This window comes from Myotis myotis, unplaced genomic scaffold (genome assembly GCF_014108235.1).
Source record: "Myotis myotis isolate mMyoMyo1 unplaced genomic scaffold, mMyoMyo1.p scaffold_m19_p_28, whole genome shotgun sequence".
Lineage (NCBI taxonomy): Eukaryota > Metazoa > Chordata > Mammalia > Chiroptera > Vespertilionidae > Myotis > Myotis myotis.
This window is the reverse complement of record NW_023416333.1, coordinates 34,816-60,295: the sequence shown is the minus strand read 5'-3', so window position 1 is coordinate 60,295 and position 25,480 is coordinate 34,816. Positions and strand designations below refer to the sequence as shown.

General features: G+C 44.1%; 1 protein-coding gene, 1 non-coding gene and 1 pseudogene across 2 annotated transcripts; 2 read left to right on the top strand and 1 right to left on the bottom strand.

Moving 5' to 3' along the window:
• Positions 1-1,627: 1,627 nt before the first annotated feature.
• On the bottom strand, positions 1,628-13,246 carry LOC118649177 (annotated as a pseudogene).
• LOC118649322 lies at positions 11,519-11,705 on the top strand. Its single transcript, XR_004965603.1, has one exon. It is a non-coding gene; the product is annotated as a U2 spliceosomal RNA (small nuclear RNA).
• A 7,340-nt stretch (positions 13,247-20,586) lies between the features above and the next one.
• Positions 20,587-24,486, top strand: LOC118649232 (histone lysine acetyltransferase CREBBP-like). Its single transcript, XM_036296126.1, has 2 exons — positions 20,587-20,693; positions 22,891-24,486. The coding sequence occupies exons 1-2, from the start codon at positions 20,611-20,613 to the stop codon at positions 23,519-23,521; spliced, it is 714 nt and encodes a 237-aa protein (XP_036152019.1). The 5' UTR covers positions 20,587-20,610; the 3' UTR covers positions 23,522-24,486.
• The last annotated feature ends 994 nt before the right edge of the window (positions 24,487-25,480 follow it).

Sequence of the window (25,480 nt, the reverse complement as noted above, 5' to 3'; positions counted from 1 at the left end):
GAAAAAAATGTGTGCCTTACAATATATCTAATATTCCATGGGGAAAAGTGCATAAGTGAAGTCCATATAACATACAAGAGCTCACAGATCTTTAAGGCAGAAAGAGTCAACCACATGATTTCACACATACACCAGGAAGAACACATAACAGCATCAAGTAATATGGGAGTAGAATCACATGAATATTTCCTTCTCAAAATACTTAAAGTGATTTCAAAATAAATGAGATAACACTCTGAGAAATTGTACATATTGAAACATAAATTCTTTTGATATATTCAAGCATACAAAATATTAACTAACTACATTTAAAGTTTGGAGTACACTGTGTAGGAAACACTGATTTAGAGCAATACCTGAAAGGCATTTTGGCTACCTACCTAGTGTGAATTCAGTAATACTTTAAAATTCATAATCAATTACATACTTGGGTCAAGTCTTTACATTAAAAAAATATTTTATTGATTATTTACAGTGAGGAAGGGAGAGGGATAGAGAGTTAGAAACATCTTTTTTTGAGAATATATTTTATTTTTTTAGAGAGGATGGGAGGAGAGTGATAGTGAGAAACATCGATGAGAAACATCTATTCAGCTGCCTCCTGCACGCCCGCTACTGGGGATATGCCCACAACCAAGGTACATGCCCTTGACCGGAATCGAACCTGGGACCCTTCAGTCCGCAGGCCAACGTTCCTTTCACTGAGCCAAACCTGTTAGGGCAAGTTTTTACATTTAAAAGTCATCTAAAGGCATAAATTCCTTGGAGATTTGTAAACTCTCTATTTTGAACAAAAGTCCTCCCTCCTATATCATGAATGTAGAATTTCTACCCAATTACAATCCCTAATATTGACTGAGGCTGTAGGTCCAACTATACAATTTCCCATATTCTTCAGATTTAAGGTTTCCCTCTAGAATGAATTCAAATGTGAGGAATAAACTATGGATGCTGATTAAACATTTAGGACATTGTTTACATTTGTATTGATTCTCTCCAGTATGAATTCTGATGTCGGGTAAGGTTTGCATACTGAGTAAGCTTTCTCAGATTCTTTATATCTGCTGGGCTTGTATTCAGCAATAATTATTAGATGTTGTATGACATATAAATTAAGATATACACTTTGACATATGGCTCATAATTTGTAAAACCTTTTTTATCATTCTCAATGATAAATCATGGTTGAATCTTTGGATGAAAACTTTCATATTATTGCTCTTTCTCTTTAGAATGATTCCTAAAATGTTGAGTAGGGTAGACCTCAGATTAAAGGCTTTCTCACATTGTTTACAGTATAAGGCTTTCTCCAATATAATCATCTGTTATTCAGTAAATTTTGAGCTGTGGGTACAGTCAATGCACATGCTCTACATTTGTAAGGACTCTCTTTGTTATAAACTCTCTCAGGTACAGGTAAAGGCTTTTCTACATTTTTCACATTAATAAGGCTTCTTGCCAGTATCAGTTCTGTGATGTTCAGTAGGTTCTCACAGGTGGTAAAGGACTTACGACACCCCTCACATCTGTAATTCTTCTCTCAGGTATGAACTCTGCTGTGCAGTAAGGCAGGAACACTGATGAAAGGCGGATATATTTTCTACATTTACAAGGCTTCTCTCCAGAATGAACTCTGATGCTTAGCAAGGCCTGAGGAGCTGCCAAAGGATTTGCCACATTTTCTACATTTACCTGGTACAAAGTTTCTCTGCAGTGTGAACACTCTGATGCTTAACAAGGGATGAGGACTGGCTAAAGGCTTTGCCACATCCTCTACATTTGTAAGGCTTGTCTTGTGTGAACTCTCTGGTGCTTTTTAACGTCTGAGAAGCTGGTAAATGTTTTGCCACATCTCTACATTTATAAGGCTTCTCTCCAGTGTGAACTCTCTGATGACAAGTAAGTAATGATATAACACGGAAGGCTTTGCCACATTCTCTACATTTGTAAGGTTTCTCTCCAGTGTGAACCCTCTGATGATAAGTAAGGGATGAGGAGTGGCTAAAGGCTTTGCCACATTCTCTACATTTATAGGGCTTCTCTCCAGTGTGAACTCTCTGATGTGCTGTAAGGTTTGAGGAGTCGCTAAAGGTTTTGCCACATTCTCTACATTTGTAAGGTTTCTCTCCAGTGTGAATTCTCTGATGATTACTAAGGTTTGCGTGTCGGCTAAAAGCTTTGTCACATTCTCTACATTTAAACGGCTTCTCTTCACTATGAACTCTGTGATGTCGATTAAGGGTTGCAGACTCCCTGAACGCTTTGCCACATTCTGTACATTTATAAGGCTTCCCTCCAGTATGAATACTCTGATGACGACTAAGCGAGGAGGACATGCTAAAGACTTTGCCACATTCTCTACATTTGTAAGGTTTCTCTCCAGTGTGAATTCTCTGATGAAGAGTAAGGGTTGAGTGTTGGCTAAAAGCTTTGTCACATTCTCTACATTTGTAAGGTTTCTCTCCAGTGTGAATTCTCTGATGATTCCTAAGTTTTGAGTGTCGGCTAAAAGCTTTGTCACATTCTCTACATTTATACGGCTTCTCTCCACTATGAACTCTGTGATGTCGATTAAGGGTTGAAGACTGCCTGAACGCTTTGCCACATTCTGTACACTTATAAGGCTTCCCTCCAGTATGAATACTCTGATGACGACAAAGGGAGGAGGATGTGCTAAAGACTTTGCCACATTCTCTACATTTGTAAGGTTTCTCTCCAGTGTGAATTCTCTGATGAAGAGTAAGGGTTGAGTGTTGGCTAAAGGCTTTGTCACATTCTCTACATTTATACGGCTTCTCTCCAGTATGAACTCTCCGATGACGATTAAGGGTTGCTGAGGTATTGAATGCTTTGCCACATTCTGTGCATTTACAAGGCTTCTCTTTAGTATGAATAATCTGATGACGATTAAGGTGAAAGGACTGGCTAAAAGCTTTGCCACATTCTCTACATTTGTAAGGTTTCTCTCCAGTGTGAATTCTCTGATGAAGAGTAAGGGTTGAGTGTTGGCTAAAGGCTTTGTCACATTCTCTACATTTATACGGCTTCTCTCCAGTATGAACTCTCCGATGACGATTAAGGGTTGCTGAGGTATTGAATGCTTTGCCACATTCTGTGCATTTACAAGGCTTCTCTTTAGTATGAATAATCTGATGACGATTAAGGTGAAAGGACTGGCTAAAAGCTTTGCCACATTCTCTGCATTTGTAAGGTTTCTCTCCAGTGTGAATTCTCTGATGAAGAATAAGCACTGATGGCCGGCCAAAGGCTTTGCCACATTCTGAACATTTATAAGACTTTTCTTCTGTATGATATCTATGATGTTGAGTATATCCTGAGGACTGACTAAAGTGTTTTCCATTTTCCCTGAGTTTGTCAACTTTTGCCCTAGTATGAATTCTTCCCTCATGTACAATAAGAGTTAAATGACATTTAAAGGCTTTGCCACATGCTTTACATTTGTAAGGCTTCTCTCCAGTTTGACTTCTTTCATTTAGAATACAACCTAAAGGCCAATTGGATGCTTTACTAGAATTTTCCCATTTATAATGTTTTTCTTCATTATGGAATTCTTTCAGTCTATTTAGATTGAATATTTGACTGAAGATTCTACCACATGAATTACCTGTGTAATCCTGCTCCCCAGCATGAATATTCTTTTTTTCAGGGTAATTTGAAGATTCCTGAAAGGATTTGACACATCTACTTTCTTCTTGTGTCTTCTCCACAATAGGAAAAACCTGACCTATATGGTGTGTGGGCATTTGGTCAAAGAGTTTTCCACTTTTATAATGATCCTCTGCAAGCTCAATTCTCCATTGATTATGAAGATATGACTCTTGCTTAAAGTTTTTCCAATGTTCGTTCCATTGGTAACTTGCGTCTTCATTATATTTACTCTGCTGGTAAGGGAGATAGAAAGGCCTTTAGGGACAGTTATAAGTTCAAGAAACATGTACACTTGTTGCGTAAGAACTATTCTGTGATACACATTAAACCATGATAGCTGTGTAAAAAAACATTCCCAATTTATTGAAATTATAGACAAAACAGAAAAATAAAATTGTTTGGGGAAGAATAAGGAGTCCTCATTTAAAAGACTGCCAAAATGCTCAGCTGGCAGCGCTCAGTGGTTGAGCATTGATGTATGAAACAGGAGATCATGTTTTGATTCCCCATTAGGGCATATGCCCGGGTTTCAGGCTAGGTCCCACGAGGGGGCATGCAGGAGGCAGCCAATCAATGACTGTCTCTCATTATTGGTGTTTCTCTCCCTTTCTCTCCCTTCCTCTCTAAAATCAATAAAAATATATTTTTTAAAAATCATAAATTGCCAAATTGAGCAGATTTTAATTTTATAGAAACATTATAAATATCTAAATTTTAGAAATTAATGACTAAAAGATTAATCCCACCCCACATTTTAAATAATTCTAATCATTATTCACACCAAAGATTCCCTTTCTAAGAATACATAACAGGCCGAGACCGGTTTGGCTCAGTGGATAGAGCGTCAGCCTGCGGACTGAAAGGTCCCGGGTTCGATTCCGGTCGGGGGCATGTACCTGGGTTGCGGGCATATCCCCAGTGGGGGATGTGCAGGAGGCAGCTGGTCGATGTTTCTCTCTCATCGATGTTTCTAACTCTCTATCTCTCCCTTCTTCTCTGTGAAAAATCAATAAAATATATTAAAAAAAAAAAAGAATACATAACAGTAAAAAGTTTTCAATCATCATGTGCAGAAACACACTGATCTGCCAATGTAATTGACTTTAAAGTGGGAGGTTTCCCAAATGCATAGCACACTTGACCTCTTTAGTTAACAAGAACTGTATTATGAATAACCGTTCCAGGTTACTTCGGTTTATATTAACATCCTCTCTTCTCATCACATTCGTCCTCAAATTCCAAGGCTTTCATTAAGTGTACATTATCAAAACCACACCTTTTATATCTTACCAGAATAATTTCAGAGAATAAATCTTGAATTCTGGGCTTTAGGAAAAAGGCCTGGGCATCTTCAGATGGCATAGCTGAAAGAAAACAAATTTTTAGTTTTGACAATCAAATGAGTGCACTTTGAAATTACCAGCAAGTACTGACCAAATGACTTTGAGTACTCCGAATGCAAGTGCAGAATTCCAAGAAAGCTCACGATAGGTACAATGAGGAAAAGTCCCATCAAAGAGGAACAAAGAGTTGCTTACATTTGCCAATGATACCTGCTCAAACACCCTGGCACACAATTGTAATATTATCAAAACACTTCTGTGGGCAGCCGCCTATTGTCTTATCTAGCAGAGAGGTGTGGACAAGGAGCCCGGAATGCTGGTGACCCTTGAAGCCCAGGCAAAGGTCAGGGCTATGTATCCACTGTTTAGTCCAGACAATGGTAGCTGAAGCAACTTCCCCAACAGATAGTCACGTAAATCCTTACTGATAAGATAGTCTGTCTGTTACTAGAACTTGTCTGCCTAAGGGCTACAGGTGTATCTCAAATTGAATAAAAGGATGGAAAGGCCTGAGCACAAGTGGAGTCCATCCTCTTGAAATGAGCTCTCACCTGGCCCCCCATTTTCCAAATTATCTCTTGTCTCATCTCTTTCATTTGCATGCAGATCCTGAACCCTGAATCAGGCGGGATGAGGGGGAACACACACAATTTCCACCTCCCGGCTTCTTCAGTGGAGAGAGAAAAGAGGGAAGTGGGTGCTCAGTGATCTCCCTGTTTTGAAGCATCTTGAATAACAAGTGTCTGTTGTGCATGACACAGAGTGCGAACAGAATGGCGGTACACAATGAGTGCCCTGTAGTGGTTGCTACAAAGAAACAATGAGAAACTGTTTGAGCACAACAAAGACTGCGGCACTGAAGATGTATATGAAGCTTGAAAAGATACCATGGGGCCTTAATCGGTTTGGCTCAGTGGGTAGAGTGTCGGCCTGTGGACTGAAGGGTCCCAGGTTCAATTCCGGTCAAAGGCATGTACTTTGGTTGCAGGCACATCCCCAATAGGAGATGTGCAGGAGGCAGCTGATCAATGTTTCTAACACTCTACCCCTCTCCCTTCCTCTCTGTAAAAAATCAATAAAATATATTTTTTTTAAAAGAAAAGATATCATGGGTCTGAGAAAGAAACATACAACATTTAAAATGGGAAATTAAACAGACAACTGAACCAAGACTACAGATCCTGAAAACAGTGTTGACCGAAAATAGAATTTATGCATCAGATGGTTATTAGTTGTTTCCTCCTACAAAAAGCATATTCAAAAGCCTGCTTGTTTACAATTCCTGAATCTTAACAAAAGACATCGAGTCATGCAAAGAAACAAAAAAATGTCCCATCAGAAAAACAAAATATATGTAATCAAACGGGCAATATATTAATGGAAATATATTAATTACCTGAAGAAAAATGAAAAATATCTTAAAACTAAAAAGTAGAAAAAAAGAGAACTATATATCACCATAATATTATATAATCAAAATAAAAATACTAAGAGAAAGAAAATATTTTACAAACACCACAGGAAAATGGGAAATTGAAAAATATAATACCTGAATTAAACACCTTATATAAAAAATTAACAGTTGAAGGTCATGACAATTGGAGAAATTGAAAATATCATGAATCCCAGAATACAATCCTAAAAGCATATGAAAAAATAACTTCTCAAAAAATATATTTTTAAAAAGAATAAATAAAAGGAATAAAATCTTAAATCTCTGCTAGAAGACACACAACATAAAAGATAATGTGATATCAATAACTTCAGTGGGTACAGGGGTAGAGATGGCAAGTAGCACAGTTTTGTATGCAACTGACATACTGAGTTTAAAGTATATTGTTATAGCCTTGAAATATTTTAAGTAGCTCCCACGATCACAACAAAAATAGAAAATAATAAAATGATCTGTTAATAGGTCACAGAATTGTGTGTTGCAAATCACAGACTACATATTTCTAAAAATATATATAAATCCAATGAATTTCTCAAAACATGGTATTTAAAGCCAACCCTCAAAGTTAGCGGTGTTCCTGTACCGTAATAGAAATTAGTACAAGATAACAAATTAAGTGTGTAATTACATGAATAGCAGCATAAAGTGAAATTAAATAATTAACAGTTTACGCCGAAACCGGTTTGGCTCAGTGGATAGAGCGTCGGCCTGCGAACTGAAAGGTTCCGGGTTCGATTCCGGTCAAGGGCATGTACCTGGGTTGCGGGCACATCCCCAGTAGGAGATGTGCAGGAGGCGGCTGATCGATGTTTCTCTCTCGTCGATGTTTCTGACTCTCTGTCCCTCTCCCTTCCTCTCTGTGAAAAATCAATAAAATATATAAAAAACAAACAAACAAACAAAAAAAAACAACAGTTTACTTCATGTAGAAGGTGCATTAATTTGTATGCTGTAAAGTATAAAATACTGCTGGCCGCCATCCTACTTCTAGGTATATATTGAAAAATATTCACAGAGGATCTTCAAGAGACATTTACACATTTGTGTCCATTACAATGTTATTCAGAAGAGCCTGCATTAGATGGAACCAACTCAAATGTCCATAGATAGTTGAATGAATGAATGAAATTTACTGTATACATGTAATGCAATACTATCCTTCTAAAAAATAAAAAGAGGTATTATCACCTGATACCACAAAGAGAAACACTGATGACACTTTGTCACTGAAGCACACAAGTTACAAACAGAGAGATACTACAGGATGTCCCTCAGGTGAGTACTCTAATATAGTCCACATTATTTTATAAAAAAAAAAAAAAAAAAGGTAGTTACAAGCAAGCCTTCCTTTAAAGGCAAATGAGGAAGTAGTGGTTTAATACATAATGAGATATGTCTGCAAGATGGAAGTTTTGAGATCAGATACACAACACAGAGAGTAAGAATCTACCCTAGAAAGCAGAAGCCCCCTAAAGATAGCATTTTAGGCTTTTATTGTATAGGATATCTTTAGGGGGCTTCTGCTTTCTAGGCTGGACACTTAGCATTTTAGGTTTTCATTGTATAGGGTAAGTGTCTGGTTGACCAGTTGGCCATTCAACCAATCAAAGCGTACTATGCTAATGATATGCTAAGGGAGCTCAACTGCTCGCTATGACATGCACTGACCACCAGAGGGCAGACACTCCAACCAGTAGGGTATCTTGCTACTGGGGTCCAGCGGATCGGGATTGAGCAAGATGGGTAGACACACCCTGGAGCACTCCCGTGGTACCTTCCCAGCTGGCCAACCTGCCTTGTCTTACCCCACCGTGATCGTTCACTGGTGGGGTCCCTTGATGGGCCTGTACCCTCTTGCCATCCAGGACCTCTCATGGGATGTCGGTGAGCCAGTTTCGGTCGGATCACACGGGGCAAGGCCAAGGGACCCCACTGGTGCATGCATTCATGCACAGGGCCTCTAGTTAAATAATAAAAGGAACAAAACCCTGGTAATAAATGAATAAAACCCATGCATAGGAATTCAGGAGAGAAGTCATCCTCACCCACGGAGGCCAGGTTGCCATAGTTCTCCAACATCACATCCATGTATAATTTCCGCTGAGCTAGGTCCAGGCATTCCCATTCCTCCTGAGAGAAATCTATGGCCACATCCGTGAAGGTCAGCTGTCTCTGAATGAAAAGAGAAGACACACTTACCAAGAGACCGCCGGCAGAGTTCATGTCACCCAACATGAAAAAAGCGCTAGGGGAGTATCTTGAATCATCCAATAAGATCACTTTGCCCCAATAAAATTCGCTGATGTTTTCGAACACTGACACATGAGGGTGACACATGTCCAACAATCCATGGTACGGATTTCCCATTTCAGAAAAATAAACTTTAAAATTAGGATGTGGACACAGGCGTATGGATTTCTGAGTGCTGTGTTTGCATTATTAAGGTTCAGTGGTGTATATTTCTCAGCGGGAAATGTCAAGATATGTCCGAAATATAAGCACTTCTTCAAGCGTAATTCAGAAAACAACTGCACTTTTCGGAAAATACACATGCTGATTCATGTTCTGAGATGGGGCCTCTGTTTCCACTTGTGTAATAAGCTCACTTTTTACTTGTGATACCAATGTTACCGGATCACATGCCATATGTCTGAATACACAGAAAATGAAAACACTGGAAAATTCATATATAACTTTGATCTCAAGGACTTTGTAAATGGAATTTATAGTTCTCATGGAATAGGATATACAAAAGCCACAATCCTATTTGAAAATTTACTATGGGTAATCTTAGAACAAGATCATCTGCCTGGTCCAGCGGGTGTGCCTCAGTGGTTGAGCATTGACTCATTAACCAAAAGGTCTGGTCAGGACATATGCCCAGGTTGCCAGATTGATTCCAATGTGGGGCGTGCAGGAAGCAGCCAGTCAATGATTCTCTTTCATCACTCATGTTACTATCTCTCGCTTTCTCTCTCTCTCTTCCTTTTTGCAATCAATAAAAATATACTTCAAGAATGAGAGAGGGAAATATAGAAACTGCTGACATTGACTATCACCAGAAAATAGGAAAGAAATAAGGAAAGGAAAAGAACCTAGCAAGGCAAAACATCAACAGTAGAGAAATAAATCCAAAGATATCAGTGGAAAAGCAAATACAGTCTCTGACCCAGGACACATCTTTTACCTGAGAAGCAGCCATCTGGTCCCAGCTACTGATCCTGGTCCTGGGATGTTTTCTCAGGTGACAATATGTTGAGAAGTCAGACAACGTGCCTTCAAAGGCATCTGCACAGCCTGTTCATCAGCTCACCTCACACCCACAGTGAGAAGAACCTGGAAATGAGGAAAATGCCACCCCATCCTGCATTTGTCACAGGAGTCTTAGAAACAATGAGCTCCTACATGTGAGATGTTTTATTCTGTCTTCATGTGTCTGTCCTTCCAAAGACTTCCACAAACTCCTACAGCAATGAGAGCATGTGCTGATTTCCTGAAAAACCAAAAGCAACAAAGCACCCCTTACCTCCACCCCAAAAAAACCTGCACTGAGGCCCATCCTATGCCATCTTTCTCCAGTTCACGCCTGAGGCCTGTGAGGCTCCCCTAGAGCTGATTTCAGTAGCCCTGGGTAACAGACATCAGTCCCAGCACACCTGAGACCTCTGGGTAGTGTGATGTGTCACAGCACAGCTGCTCTGAGTCCATATATTATTCCGAATTCTGTTCGACCACACCATGTGTCAGAGTAGGATCCATTTCTTCGGGAGAGCTTTCTCCTCAATCCTGCTCATAGTGCTAATTGTGAGAAGTTCCTCCTTGAACCCTGCTCACTGTACCGTTGGTAATTTAGTCTACGTTCCTCCTTTACCCTCAGCTTAACTACCCCAACTGTGGGGTCCTTGCTTCTCTGCCAGGGGCTGTACCTTCTTGTACACGAAATAGTAGAAGGAGATGCCATGAGAAGCTGTGGGTATATAAGAGAGTCCTTATTATAGAAGGTAGTGGGCCTATAGGCACTGCTAACAATGAGCCATCAGACAAAACAGCTCTTCACAATAATCCTATACAGGCAGCCGCACACCGGCTGATAAATACATCTTTCCCACAAAGTAGCAGTAGCCTCTGTGCCACAGCCTGAAGCAGCAGCAGTATCCTCTGTACCTACATCTATTATCTGAGCAGCCGCATGCTGCCTCTGAACTCACAGCCTCAGATAGTAGAGGCACCTGAGCTCCCTGCATCTTCCCAGCCTCTTTAGCACGCTGGGTTCACAAGGTAGCTATATCTGAGCTCTCCATAAGCTCATAGCCTCATGTCATAGCCTTACCAGCTCTCAGCTTCATCTGAGGTCTCTAACCTTACTAATATATTTTAATACTAATTAGACAAAAGAGGCTTCCTGCCAACAGTGACATCAATCCTTTGGGTTATAGAAGGGCACAGTATAGATTGCAGTGGCCTTGTATCTCTGTATAGTCCTTGATCACCCTGATAAGATTCCCATGCTCAGAGTGTCCTTGGCTGTCTGGCATATTACAGATGAGTCCTTCACACTCTAATTACCCTTGACTATCTGGTATCACTGGCATGGTTCCCACAGATGGCTGGAAGCAAGAAGTTTTACCAGTGCAGGTTTCCTAGGTAGATTTCCTTCCCCTTTCCCAGGAAATTAGAGAATAGGTCTTCATGCTAAAATCTTTGGGAAAGGTTAGATATTCAAATGTGCTGATCAAGTGAATTCACCATGAACAGATGGGCTCTGTGGGAACCAAGTTTCAGGTCAATCCAGCCCGTCCTTCAACATTTTCTGAGAATGGAAAAGAGCGACTTGAGGGGAGCCGCTCCTTTGTGGCTCAACAAATCACATGAAGGCAAGGAAGCAGCTGCTCAAAGAACTTGGCTCTGTTAAGATCACTGACATCCTTACCAGTGCCCGCTGAGATCGCCTCATATTACTAAGTGCCAATGAATGTTTCGAGACATGATAAACAGTAGAAACGATACAGGAGTTAGAATGTGAACTACACACAATATATTTGAAACTAAAAACATCACTACTCAGCCTTTTGGCTAAGATCAAGCATAGGATCTGTTCTTATCAGTTTAATATGTGATATGTCCTCTATGAAAGGACATTATATTGAATGTATTTTTGTAGCAGGAAAATGGAACAGGAGTTTGCTCCATCCACTCCACGCATCGTCCACTCCACACATCAAGTTGGTATTGCAGTACCTCTGGAATGATACAAGAAGAAAAAGAAACAAAAAACCCCATAAAAACAATTAGGGTGATTATTTTTTTAATGTAATGATATTTAGGTTTAAAGATGTAAAAAGGTAGAGACTACCTTACATTAAGAAAAGAATAAGAGCTGCTTGTGAGATGTCACCAATGCTTATTTCAGCAGTTAACAACTATTTACATGAATGAAATGTCAGAGATGGAAAATGCAAATACATGGGAGAAGAAAAGACTGATCCTTCTAACATTCCTTACAAAGCATCCTGTGGGGGCAGACTCAGTCATTCCTTTCCCAGGTCACCTCCTTCTTGCCATCCCAGCAAAGGACAAGGGGCCCATCAGGAACATACCAGTCTCTCCCTCCGTGTGAATAAGGTTTGCAAATGGAAGCAAATAAGTATACATTTGGCAAACCTTGTAAACTGGAGATTTATAATCTTCAGTCAAATCTGCTTCAATAATTCAGTTGTTAAATTAACCATATCAACACACAAGCCAATATATCATAGCTTAGTCATCCACATCCCATCAGCTCCTCTCATTCAAATTAGGGTTCCCCTCCTCCCACTACAATGTATATATGTCTATAGTTCCATTTCTGTCTCCTGTTCCCTTTCTCTCCACTGTGGTCCTTTCCTGTGTCCCCCCCTCTCACTCCTGCTCTCTCTCCCCTTTTCTCTCTGTCCTCACCTGGACCATGAAACTCCTGAAACCTACTTCCCTTCAGGGGCTCTTTCTCCTGGTCTCTGAGGCTCCATCTCCACACACGTCTGCGTCTTCCCCTCCCCACGCCCGTGGCCCCTCTGCTGCCTGTTCCCGTCTGTCCACTCCCACAGCTGCTGACTCAGGGCTGCTCCCTCTGCTCCCTCATCCCTGAGCCCCCCTTTCGGTGGACCCCTCGCTGCCCTTCCTCCCGCCCACGTGTCTGTCTCTCACTCCCTCTCCTCACCCCCCAGCCTGGGCCCCCGCCCCCCGCAGTCACCGCGCCCACAAAGCCCCTCCCTGCGGGCAGGTCGCCTCTTCAGGGGACACCGCGTCCTCCCCCTGAGGCCCCCCCATGGACACTGTGCTCCCCGGGCAGGCAGACCCCTTATTAAATGGGGGTGGGCCTAGGAGGGGGGTGCAGGCCCCCAGGCCGGGAGCCATCCGGGCTCTTTGGGCGGAAAGCGCAGGGCGGGGGGAGGGGTGCAAAGGGCGGGAACCCCCTGACCCAGACTCTCAGCCCCGCGGGGAGCACCGGCGGCCCCGGGAACGGTTTTCAGCGGGAAAACCGCGCGGCAGGCGGTGGCCACAGCCACAGGCGGAGACACCCCGGGCCGGGGCCTCCGTTTCCTCCCAAAGGAACGTGGCGCCCGCACCGCGCAGCCTCCCGGGACCGGACTCACCGCTGAGAGGCTCCGGGGCGGGGACCCCAACAAGGACTTCAGCGCCGGCAGCGCCCTCAGCCTTCCCTGCGGGGAGGGGGACGGGGAGCGTCAGCTTTAGAGACAAACACCCTCCTCAGGGGGAACCGCCACCTTCCCCTCACAGCCGCTTCCGCGTCTGCAAGGAACTGCGCATGCGCCTCCCTGCGGGTGGGCGGGGCCAGAGCCTGAGCTGAGCGGCTCCGCGATGGGGGCGGGGCCGAGCCCGGCGGCCAGGCCTGTGCAGGGACAGAGGGAGGGAGGGCGGGGCAGGAGCGAGGGGGCAGCCCCGGGTCCCCGCACCTCCTCCCACAGGGACAGCCCTTCCTGGGGGAGTTTCCCACGTCATTGTCAGGGTTTTGGCTGGGGACGCGGCTCCGAAAGGATTCACAAGGGAGAGAAGAGACAGGAGCAGAGGGAGGACGTTTATTTTACTTCTTTAAAGGGAGGAAAGGGCCAGGGGCCCTCTGATGGCACAAGGCACCCCAGATAGAGGGGCTGTTCCTTTATTAGGGTGCTAGCGAGTAAATGGCAGCTGTGGCAAAAGCATGAAGAGGGAGGAGGAACCTGGAATTCACACAGCAGTTTCCCAGCTCCCAGAGGCTGTGCTTAGAGCTACTGGCTGGTCTGCCCTTCAGCTGCAGGTGTCCCAGGGAGGGGTCTTTCCCAGGATCTTCACAAGCCGGGAGCACATTCTTACAGTGAAGTTACAGGGAATTCAGAAGGCGGGCAGCTTGGGTTTGAAACCAGAAACTTTCTGCCTCCGATTTGCCTGGATCCTTAAACCCTCAGTGAGGAGGGGGAGGGGAAGGGCAGCCTGCTCTCTCAGCCCCTCCCTGTCTCCCCAGCTGAAGGGAGAGGCAGCTTGAGTTAGGGAAGCAGGAGGGGGTGTCAGAGACAGACCAGGATATCCATTCATGGTTAGGCCCCTGATGAGATAAGGTCCCAAACAACAGTGGAAACAGATATTAATTTATGTATTTTTCAAGGGATAAAAATATTCTGGTTGTAGGTTGTGGTCTTTGAAGCCTTTGTGTTTTGTGAGTGCATTTTGAAATAAATGTTATTAATTTAGGAGTCCCTATAACTAGTTAATGGGCCATTGAGAATAATGTAGAATGTCTTTTTCTAGTTTCTTTATATTTGGGAAACAAAACAATTTAAAAATCAAGAGTAGCCCTAACCGGTTTGGCTCAGTGGATAGAGCGTCGGCCTGGGGACTGAAGGGACCCAGGTTCGATTCCGGTCAAGGGCATGTACCTTGGTTGCTGGCACATCCCCAGTAGGGGGCGTGCAAGAGGCAGCTGATCGATGTTTCTAACTCTATCTCTCTCCCTTCCTCTCTGTAAAAAATCAATAAAATCCATTTTTAAAAAAATAAAAGGCAAGAGTATTTAAAAGTTATAATATATCAGTTTACTCAGTATTGCAAATTTTTTATTTTTGTTATTTTCCAGTTTTTTCATGAATATAGTTATTCCCTACAGTTTTATTCATCTTTTTTTTTTTAAATATATTTTATTGATTTTTTTACAGAGAGGAAGGTAGAGATATAGAGAGTTAGAAACATCAATGAGAGAGAAACATCCATCAGCTGCCTCCTGCACATCTCCTACTGGGGATGTGCCCGCAACCCAGGTACATGCCCTTGACCGGAATCGAACCTGGGACCCTTCAGTCCGCAGGCCGACGCTCTATCCACTGAGCCAAACCGGTTTCGGCCAGTTTTATTCATCTTTATTTAAAGATATGGCCCTAGCTGGTTGGGGTCTGTGGATAGAGTGTCTGTCTGCCGACTGGATGGTCCTGGGTTCGATTCCAGTCAAGGGCATGTACCTTGGTTGCAGGTTCCCCACCCTGGTTGGAGTTCCTGCTGGAGGCAACAGATCCATATGTCTCTCCCACATCAATGTTTCTCTCCATCTCTCCCTCTCCCTTCCATTCTCTCTATATAATCAATGGAAAATTTCCTCAGGTGAGGATTGACTAAACATAAAAAAAGAAAGATATGACCTGTTTAGAAACCTGTAATTTAGAGTAAGTCAGACTAGAGGATTATGTTTAACTTATATAAGTATTTAATCACTTTTGGTCAATAAAATATCTCCCCTCAGTATTGCCACCCGAAAACACACCACATATAATAAGCAGACAAACACATGAAGACAATCCATTCTACAGACGGTGAAAGACTTACACACTGAAAATGACACAACAATGCTAAACAAAGCACATACAAATAAAATGAAAGACATTCCTTAAAATGTCCGAGTGTCTACGCAATAAATTCTCTATTCAAAATTTCAAGGCAATTTTGGCTGTAATTAGAAAACACCACCACTACAATTCATATGGAATAAGAAAAAGAGATTCAGGAGAGCCAAAACACTTCAAATATAGGAAAGTTGGAAGACTCACTTTTTTAGACTGAAAAACATTTTACAAAGCAAGAGTAATCAAGTGGGTGTGATACTGGATTAACATAGACACAGCATCTTCAGAAATTCCACACTAAACAGTACAATGAATATTAACTTGTATATTTCAAGTTTAAAATTATTTGGGGTATAAATGATGCTAGTAAACATTTGAAAGCTAGTTTTACTGTTTGCTTTTATGTTCACATAATGAACTACCATCCTTACTACACGTCTCTGCATGAGGCAGTAACATGGAACTCAGCCACAGGCTTTGGTGAGGTGATCACGTTGAGAAGGGGTATCTATTCACACATGGACTAGCCTTCAAGTAGGCTCTGGACTATCATCCAGGCTGGTCAGTAAGGACAGCTTAGGGGCCCCATCTGGATGCTCTGGCAGCTCTCTACAAACAAGGAAATAAGAGACTACATATGAAGCGATGTATTAATGGACACAAATGCGCAGGAAGCTATGGGGGGAAAAAAAACAGATAGGAGAATCAGTCTTTGCCTCATTTTATAAGTGCATTTGAGATTACAGAATACAATTAGGGTGTTTCTGACTCAAAAGTATTACTAACTGGTAACAAAATGGGAAGTTCAGAGATAGAACTGAGGTTAAATGAGGGTTTTAAATGACATAATTAGTGTTAAAATGTATCATGAATGTGATTTTTGAACAGTAAGTATTTGGTATTCACTACACACCCTTCTCACAAAAAAACCTTGGTGTTGAGCTGGGGACTCTCATGGGCAGGTGATTGAAATAAAAGTGATTATAATTTAGTGAAAACATAGAAGCCATATGTGAGCTAAATGTGAGAACACTTAGATCAGCGGTTCTCAACCTGTGGGTCTCGACCCCTTTGGGGGTCGAATGACCCTTTCAAAGGGGTCGCCTAAGACCACCGGGAAACACATATATAATTACATATTGTTTTTGAGATTAATCACTATGCTTTAATTATGTTCAATTTGTAACAATGAAATTGGGGTCACCACAACATGAGGAACTGTATTAAAGGGTGGTGGCATTAGGAAGGTTGAGAACCAATGACTTAGATAAAAACATAGGGTTAAATGTTCATGACCTCAGATTTTACAGTAAAGTTTGAGATATGACACCAAAACAAAAAAAGAGGTTAAATAAATTAGTCATCATCAAAATGTATGCTCTGTGAATTCAAGGACTCTATGACATCACGCAAAATACAGTCTATAGGATGGGAAAAAGATTGTAAGTCACAGATCTTGAAGCATCTGTATCCCTGTTTCCCCAAGTCTTCCTACAAATCAACAACCAAAATACAGAAATCCCAGGAGGAAAAATCAATCTCTGCCTCCATGTCCCCCAATATTTGCTTTATATACTCAGGTCCTCCTACTTACACTATATACAGGAATAAATTCAAAATGGATAAAAGACTTAAATGTAAGTCATGAAATCATAAAAACCTTAAAAGAAACCATAGGCAACAAAATCTCAGATATCTCTCATAGCAATATGTTTATGGATACATCTCCTAAGGCAAAGGAAACTAAGGAAAAATTAACAAATGGGACTACATCACAATAAAAGGCTTCTGCACAGCAAAAGAAACCATCAATAAAATAAAAAGAAGCCCACTCTATGGAGAATATATTTGGCAATGATATATTTGATAAAGGGTTAATATCCAAAATATTTAAGGAACTCATACACCTTAACAAAAGGAAGATAAACAATCCAATTAAAAAATGGGCAAAGGGGCCTAGAGACACTTCTCCAAAGCAGACATACAGATGGCCAAGAGACATATGAAAAAATGCTGAAAGTCACTGATCATCAGAGAGATGCAAATTAAAACAACAATAAGGTATTACCTCACAACTGTCAGAGTGGCTACCATCAACAAATCAACAAACAACAAATGTTGGCAAGGTTGTGGAGAAAAGGGAATCCTAGTACATTGCTGGTGGGAATGCAGACTGGTGCAGCCATTACGGAAAACAGTATGGAGTTTCCTCAAAAAATTAAAAATATAACTACCATTTGGGCCAGTGATCCCACTTCTAGGAATATATCCTAAGAAACCCAAAATATTCATCAGAAAGAATAGATACATCCCTATGTTCACAGCAGCACAATGTACAGCAGCTAAGATTTGGAAACAGCCTAAGTGCACATCAGCAGATGAGTGGATAAAACGACTGTGGTGCATTTACACCATGGAATACTATGCAGCAATAAAAAAGAACTCTTACCATTTGTACCAGCATGGATGGACCTGGAGAGTATTATGCTAAGTGAAATAAGCTAATCAGAGAAAGATAAATATCACAGGATCTCACTCATATGTGGAATCTAATGAGCCAAATAAAGTGATGAACAAAAATAGAGCCAGAGACACAAAAGCATGAACCAGTGATGGCGAACCTATGACATGCATGTCAGAGGTGACATGCGGACTCATTTTTTTGGGGTTGATTTTTCTTTGTTAAATGGCATTTAAATATATAAAATAAATATCAAAAGTATAAGTCTTTGTTTTACTATGGTTGCAAGTATCAAAAAATGTCTATATGTGACAGGGCATCAGAGTTAAGTTAGGGTTTTTCAAAATGCTTCTTAGTTATGGGGTGGGGCCACAATATTAGTAACAAAGAAACAGAGTTTCTGGAGGATGAGGCCCAGAAATCAGGATTTTAAGAAGATTCCCAGGTGATTCTAATGTGCAGCCAAGGTTGAGAACCACTGAAGTCTGTTCCCAGCAGTGAACATCTGAGCCTCAACCCATCTACTGTACAGGGTCTGCAAAGCTCCAGTCCCGTAAGTCTCCACAGGCATACACTAGCCTTTCCCAAAACAAACATAAAAAACAAAGCACCTGACTTCAAGTAAAATCTGAAATCTGAACCTGAAACTCCCATTCATTATCACCCCCACGGCCCAGGCCTCTGATATCTGAACTCCACTAAATCGCAATTCCGTCAAAGACACCGCGTTCCCTGATACTCACCTACCACTCCAATTCTTTTTCTTTTTCCAAACACTCAATAACTGTATTTGCATTGGTCGGTTTCTCAGGTAGGGGTGGGGAGGGAGGGGGTAGGGGGAAAGCAAGGGGAAAGAGGAGGGCTGGCAGCAGCCTGGGCTTCATGCGCCCTCTGGTGGACCTCAGAGGCCATGGCCAGAATTGTGGCCAAACCCAAAAGACTTCCGCAGTCTGGAGGCCACAGTCAGTCCTAAGTGCCCATCAGCACTTAGGATGCCTGTCCACTTCCCGCTTGGTGAGGATGAAGAGGATACCACAGGGGAAGCCCAGGGCGCAGGCTACGCCCACGGCTTTCATGGGGTTCCCGCCCCTCTTTCTGGGAATGTTTTCCAGCTCAGGAGATGGGGGCCCAGGCTCTTCCTTGAAATCTGGGGAACTGTGCCTTGCCGTGCCCGGGGCCTGTTCTGGGGAGCTTTGTGTTAGCCTTGGCTCCAGAGAGAATCTCCCCCAGTCCTTCAGCGCCATAGCAGCTACTATCGCTGCCATGTTCAGATCCCACCCCCAACCATTCCGATTCTTTTTTTGTTTTTTAATCCGAGGATATTTTTCCCATTGATCTTTTTTTAAAAAATATCTTGCCCTAACCGGTTTGGCTCAGTGGATAGAGCGTCGGCTTGCAGACTCAAGGGTCCCACGTTCGATTCTGGTCAAGGGCATGTATCTTGGTTGGGGGCACATCCCCAGTGGGGAGTGTGCAGGAGGCAGCTGATCGATGTTTCTCTCTCATTGATGGTTGTAACTCTATATACCTCCCCTTCCTCTCTGTAAAAACCCAATAAAATATATTTTAAAAAAATAAAAATAAAAATATTTTTATTGATTTCAGAGAGGAATTAAGAAGGAGAGAGAGAGAGAACATCAATGATGAGAGAGAGTCACTGACCAGCTGTACTGCATGCCCCCTACTGGGGATGGAGCCCACAACCCCAGCATATGCCCTTGACTGGAATCGAACCCCGGAAACCCGCCCCACCCCCAGTCAGCAGGCCGACACTCTATCCGCTGAGCAAAACCAGCCAGGACCCATTGATCTTTTAGAACAGCCATTATCCACCTGTGGGTCGTGACCCGTTTGGGGGTCGAACGACCCTTTCACAGGGGGCGCCTAAGACCATCGGAAAAGACATATATAATTACATATTGTTTTGTGATTCATCACTATGCTTTCATTATGTTCAATTTGTAACAATGAAAATACATCCTGCATATCAGATATTTACATGACGATTCATAACAGTAGCAAAATTACAGTGAAGAAGTAGCAACGAAAATAATTTTATGGTTGGGGGAAACCACGACATGAGGAACTCTATTAAAGGGTCGCGGCATTTGGAAGGTTGAGAACCGCTGTTTTAGAGAGAGTGGAAGAGACAGGGAAAAACAGAGGGAAATACTGACGTGAGAGAAACACATTGATTGGTTGCCTCCTGCATGCGCCCCTGACCAGGGTCCCGGCAGGGGAGGAGCCTGCAACCGAGGTAACTACCTTGACCGGAATCGAACCCGGGACCCTTCAGTCCGCAGGCCGACGCTCTATCCACTGCACCAAACCGGCCAGGGCTCCCTCCAGTTCTTAATCCCTGAGCACCACAGCATCACCCAGGCCGACAACCAACCCCGCCGTTCCCATTGTCCATCGTTAAGGCCTTCATACACTTGGTAACCTTGGACGCCAAGGGGAGGACCCCTAAAGCCAAGATTCCCTAGTGACCGAACCCAAAGTGCCCAAAGAGCCCTTCTCTCGCCTCACAGGTCCCCCCACCGCCCCCCACTCCCGTCCGCACCCCGCGCAGACCCACCTGATGCTGCGCTTCGCAAGACTCTGCAGTAGCAGCTAAGGCTCAACTCATTTCCGCAACGATTTCTATCCGCCGCTGGGGCACCCGAGTCCTCCCTCCCACTGTCGCTAGGGACGCTGCCGGACGTTCCGGCTGCAGCCGTGGGCGTGGCTCTGTGACGTGACGTGGCCACGCCCCGGCTCTGTGACGTAGCGTAGCCACGCACACCTCCCCTCCGATCCAGTCCCAAGCGGTCAACATGGATGGCGTTCGCCCTTCAAGAGAATTTTGAAATCACCTTTTGGACGCGTGACAGTCCCCCCCTTGGTCAGCAGCAGTGCGCTGAGTAAGTTTTCAGAGGCCGGAGCCTATCGAAAGCCAAGGCGGAGCTGGTTGTGTTTTATTTTAGCCCCTCCTCCCGGGTCTCCCCCACCCCCCGGGACTGGAAAGATGGCGGCGCCCATGGCATTGCCGCGGAGCACCATGGGGGCGGCAATCTTACCGGAAGTGCAGTTCCCACAGGCGAGAGCGCCCAGGAACTGAGGTCTGGAGGAGGCTGCGGACGAGCAACGAAGCTGGTAGGGCCCGAGATGTCAGAGGTGTGGTCAGACTAGGGACAAAACCCTGGAGATGTTTGAGCGCGGGGGACGTCTGGGATTTTGAGTGGAGCCGGCCTGGCGACCTCGGTCGGAAGCGGGTTGTCGTGGAGGAACCGATGGGGAGGGCAGGGCTGTGAAGAGCGAGGCCCACGGGTTTCTCTAGACACGTGATAACTGAAGACTGTGGCGATGACTGCAGAAGGTGGGAAGGAGGTGGGATTCCTCCCGCGCTAGTGAAACCAAAGTGCTGTCTCGCGAAATCGGAAAAACAAGGTGTTAACGGTAAAACAGGTCAGGAAAAGCGAAAGCAAAGTTTGAGAGATCCCATATAATAAGACCCTGATATGCAAATTGGCCTAAGGGTGGAATGACTGTTTGCTATGAGTTGCAGTGGCCACCAGGGGGCAGACACTCAACACAGGAACTGCACCCTGGTGGTCATTGTGCTCCCACAGGGGGAGCGCTGCTCAGCCAGAAGCTGGGCTCAGGACTGGCAAGTGCAGCAGTGGTGGTGGGAGCATCTCCTGCCTCAGCAGCAGCAGTAAAGACCCCTGGGGAAATGTCCGACTGCCGGGAGCAGGCCTAAGCCGGCGGGAGGACATCCCCTGAGGGGTCCAGGACTGCAAGAAGGTGCAGGCAGGGTTGAGGGACCAACCCCCCCATTGCACGAATGAATGTCATGCATTGGGCGTCTAGTACTAGTACAGTGATTCCCAAAGTGGGCGCTACAGCGATCCAGGGGGGCGGTGATGGCCACAGGTGCATTTGTTTTAACTTTTTTTGTATTACCTTTCTATTCTGAGTTCAATAAATAGTTTCAGAATTTCAAACTTAAATATTTCTAATTTACACCTTTCTTTACTATATTTTACGAAAAAGGTAGAAACATTAATACATATATCTTTCTGTTTAATTGCTATTAAAATTTTAAAAAAATTAATTTCCAGGGGGCGCTGAGTAATATTTTTTCTGGAAAGGAGGCGGTAGGCCAAATAAGTTTGGGAACCAATGTACTAGTATATGGTTCCAGGCAGAGGGATGTCCCATGGGTCCCTACAGACCAGCAATTCTACTAAAGTGATATCCAGAAAAAAACAAACTTAGTCCATGTGCTCTTGACCGGAATCGAACCTTGGACCCTTCAGTCTGAAGGCCAATGCTTTATCCATTGAGCCAAACCAGTTAGGGTGGGAGAGACTATTTTCTTACAGAGAATAAAAGTGTAGACGGCGAAAGGAAAAAATAAAATTGGTTATTCAGATTTTTCAGTTATTTTTCAATCAGTATTTGTAAAATAATCTACTAGAAAATAATACATTTCCCTTAAATACATAGATTGTTTTGATTTGTATTTTCCAAATGCCTAATAATGTTGATCATATTCTCATTCCTGTCTCTTTGGTGAAATGTGTATTCAAGTTCTTTTTCCCATGTCTTTTTTTAACTGGGTTGGTTTCTTAATGAATCTTAAAAGTTTACATATTATTCATCTGGAAATGTCTTCATTTTGCCCCCCCTTTTTTGTTGTTAATCTTCACCTGAGGACATTTTTCCCATTGCTTTTCAGAGAGAGAGTATAAGGGGGGGAGAGAGGAAGGAAAAGAAGAAAGGAGAGAGAAAGAGAAATATTTGCGTGAAAGAGACGTACCGAAATGTTGCCTCCCACAAGTGCCCTCATGGGGGGGTGGAGGGTGAAGTGCAACTGAGATATGTACTCTTGACCAGAAATCGAACCCTCCACCCTGCTGTGCGCAGGCTGGCTCTCTAACCACTGACCACACCGGCCAGGGTGAGGATAAAGTTTTTTAAAAGAAAGCAGAAGGTGCAGTAAAGAGGATTATCATTGCTATTATTGTGAGCATTTGGGCCAATATAAGGAATGTTCATTTCTGTCACTTGATTCAATTAAAATACATGGCTCCAGCTTTTCTTTTCTTCTTAAAGCTTTCAGGAATTTGTGAGGGTCGCCGAAGGAGCGAAGGAGGAACTGCACGAGGACAAAGAGAGTGGCCTAGCGATGCTGGTGGAGTTGCACAACCAGGGCCAGGACCGCTGTGTCCTCACCTGCACTGAGTGCAAGCAGCGGGTGAAGACAGGCTGGCACTGCCCCGGGTGCGAGGACTACGACCTTTGCATCAACTGCTACACCACCAAGGGCCACACCCACAAGATGGTGAAGGTGGGGCTGGGCCTGGATGAAGAGGCAGGGGAGGGCGATGAGGGCGGCAACCAGGGGGAGATGCAGTTCAGGAGAATCCGGGAGGCTCGGCGCCTGAGCATCCTGCGCTGCATCCAGACCCTGAGGCATACCCGCCAGTGCCGCGACGCCAGCTGCTCTCGGACCAACTGCCACACGATGAAGCGTGTTGTGCTGCACCCCAAGCGCTGCCAGCGCAAGGCCAATGGAGGCTGCCCAGTGTGCAAGCAGCTATTCGCCCTTTGCTGCTACCATGCCAAACGCTGCCAGGAAAACCCATGCCCCATTCCCTTATGCCTCAACATCAAACAGAAGCTCCTCGAGCAGCTGCTCCGGCTCCGCCAGCAGCGGATTGGGAACCACCTGCCGCAGGGGTAGCTCATGTGCCAAAGGATGCCACCATGAACACCCGTCACGTGCCTCAGCAGTCCTCCATCCCCTCCTTGAGCACCACCCTGGACACCCCACAGCAGCCCAACACACCCCAGACACCACAGCCTCCGACTCAGTCCCAGCCCTGGCCTGTAAGCATGTCACTAGCCGGCTTCTTCAGCTCGGCCAGAACTTCGCCCCCATCAGTGTCCATGGGGAAGCCCATTACCCTTCAGCTCCAGCCCAGCCTGCAGAACCTGAACGCCACGCCAGCCAGCAGGCCACGACCTGCTGTCCCTCCGCCGCAGCAACAATGGGAGGCCTGAACCCCCCAGGGCCAGGCCTTGAACATCATGAACCCGGGGCGCAACCCCAGCGTGGCGAGAATGAAGCACAGCACAGAGGGACGCCGCGGAGCAGCAGCAGCAGCAGCAGGAAGGCAGCACTGGCATGGCTGCAGGCCTGGCAGGACACGCCCAGTTCCAGCAGCCTCGGGGACGCCGATGCCTCCCGCAGCCATGTAGCAGCAGCAGGTCCAGCAGCAGAGTGGGTCCCAGGCCAGCCAAACCCTGTTAGGACCTAACAGTGAGGCATATTTTGTACCTTTCCCGTGCCCTCAGTTTCTCCCCTGCACTCAGTACTTTCTGTTGTCCCCACTGGAGGCTCCTGTCCTCTCTGCTGTTTTCCTGTTATTCTCCTTTCAGGTGTCACAGGAGACAACTAAACAGCTGAGAAAAGCAGCTCTAGACCCAGCTTCCTGCAGCCGCCTGCACCTCCATCCGACCCACCCAGAGACATAAATATCCCGCCCTCCCTACTCTTGCTTGCTGAGATGGATATGCTGGTGTGTATTAATAATACCATTTCTAGCCCTGACCGGCTTGGCTCAGTGGACAGAGTGTCAGCCTGCACACTGTAGGGTCCCAGGTTCAATTCTGGTCAGTAGCATAAACCTTGGTTGCAGGCCCATCCCCAGTAGGAGGTGCAGGAGGCAGCTGATGGATGTTTCTCTCTCATTGATGTTTCTAACTCTCTATCCTTCTCCCTTCCTCTCTGTAAAAAATCAATAAAATATATTTTAAAAATTAAAAAAATAAAATTTCTAAACTCTCAAAAAAAACCCAAAAAACACATACATGGCTCCATAATAATAATGTAAAAAGAAAGTGGCCCAGTTGGCGTGCTCAGTGGTTGAGCATTGACTTATGAAGCAGGAGGTCCCGGTTCCATTCCCAGTCAGGGCACATGCCCGGGTTGCAGGCTTGATCCCCAGTGTGGGGTGTGCAGGAGGCAGCTTATCAGTGATTCTCTGTCATCATTGGGGTTTCTATCTCTCCCTCTCTCTTCCTCTCTGAAATCAATAAAAAATATTTTTAAAATAATTAAAAAAATAAAACGCCCCGAAAATAACATATTTATCAGCATTTAATGTGGTTTTTAAAACAACTAATTACTGAAACATCTAAGACCTTGCTCTTGAGCAGTTGTCTGCAGTTTGGGTTCAAATACATTTCTATAAAAATTCAAATGAATAAATAAATAAAACAACTGATCCCACTTCTAGGAATATATCCCAAGAAACCAGAAACACCAATCAGAAAGGATATATGCATCCCTATGTTCACAGCAGCACAATTCACCATAGCTAAGATTTGGAAACAGCCTAAGTGCCCATCAGCAGATGAGTGGATTAGAAAACTGTGGTACATCTACACGATGGAATACTATGCTGGGGTAAAAAAGAAGGAACTCTTGCCATTTGCAACAGCATGGATGGACCTGGAGAGCATTATGCTAAGGGAAATAAGCCAGTCAGTGAAAGATAAATACCACATGATCTCACTCACTTGTGGATTATAGAGAACAACATAGACTGATGAACAGGGACAGATCCAAAGACAGAGAAACAGCAATCAGACTATCAATCCCCAGAGGGAAAGTAGGGGAGGGAGGGGGTAAGGGGAA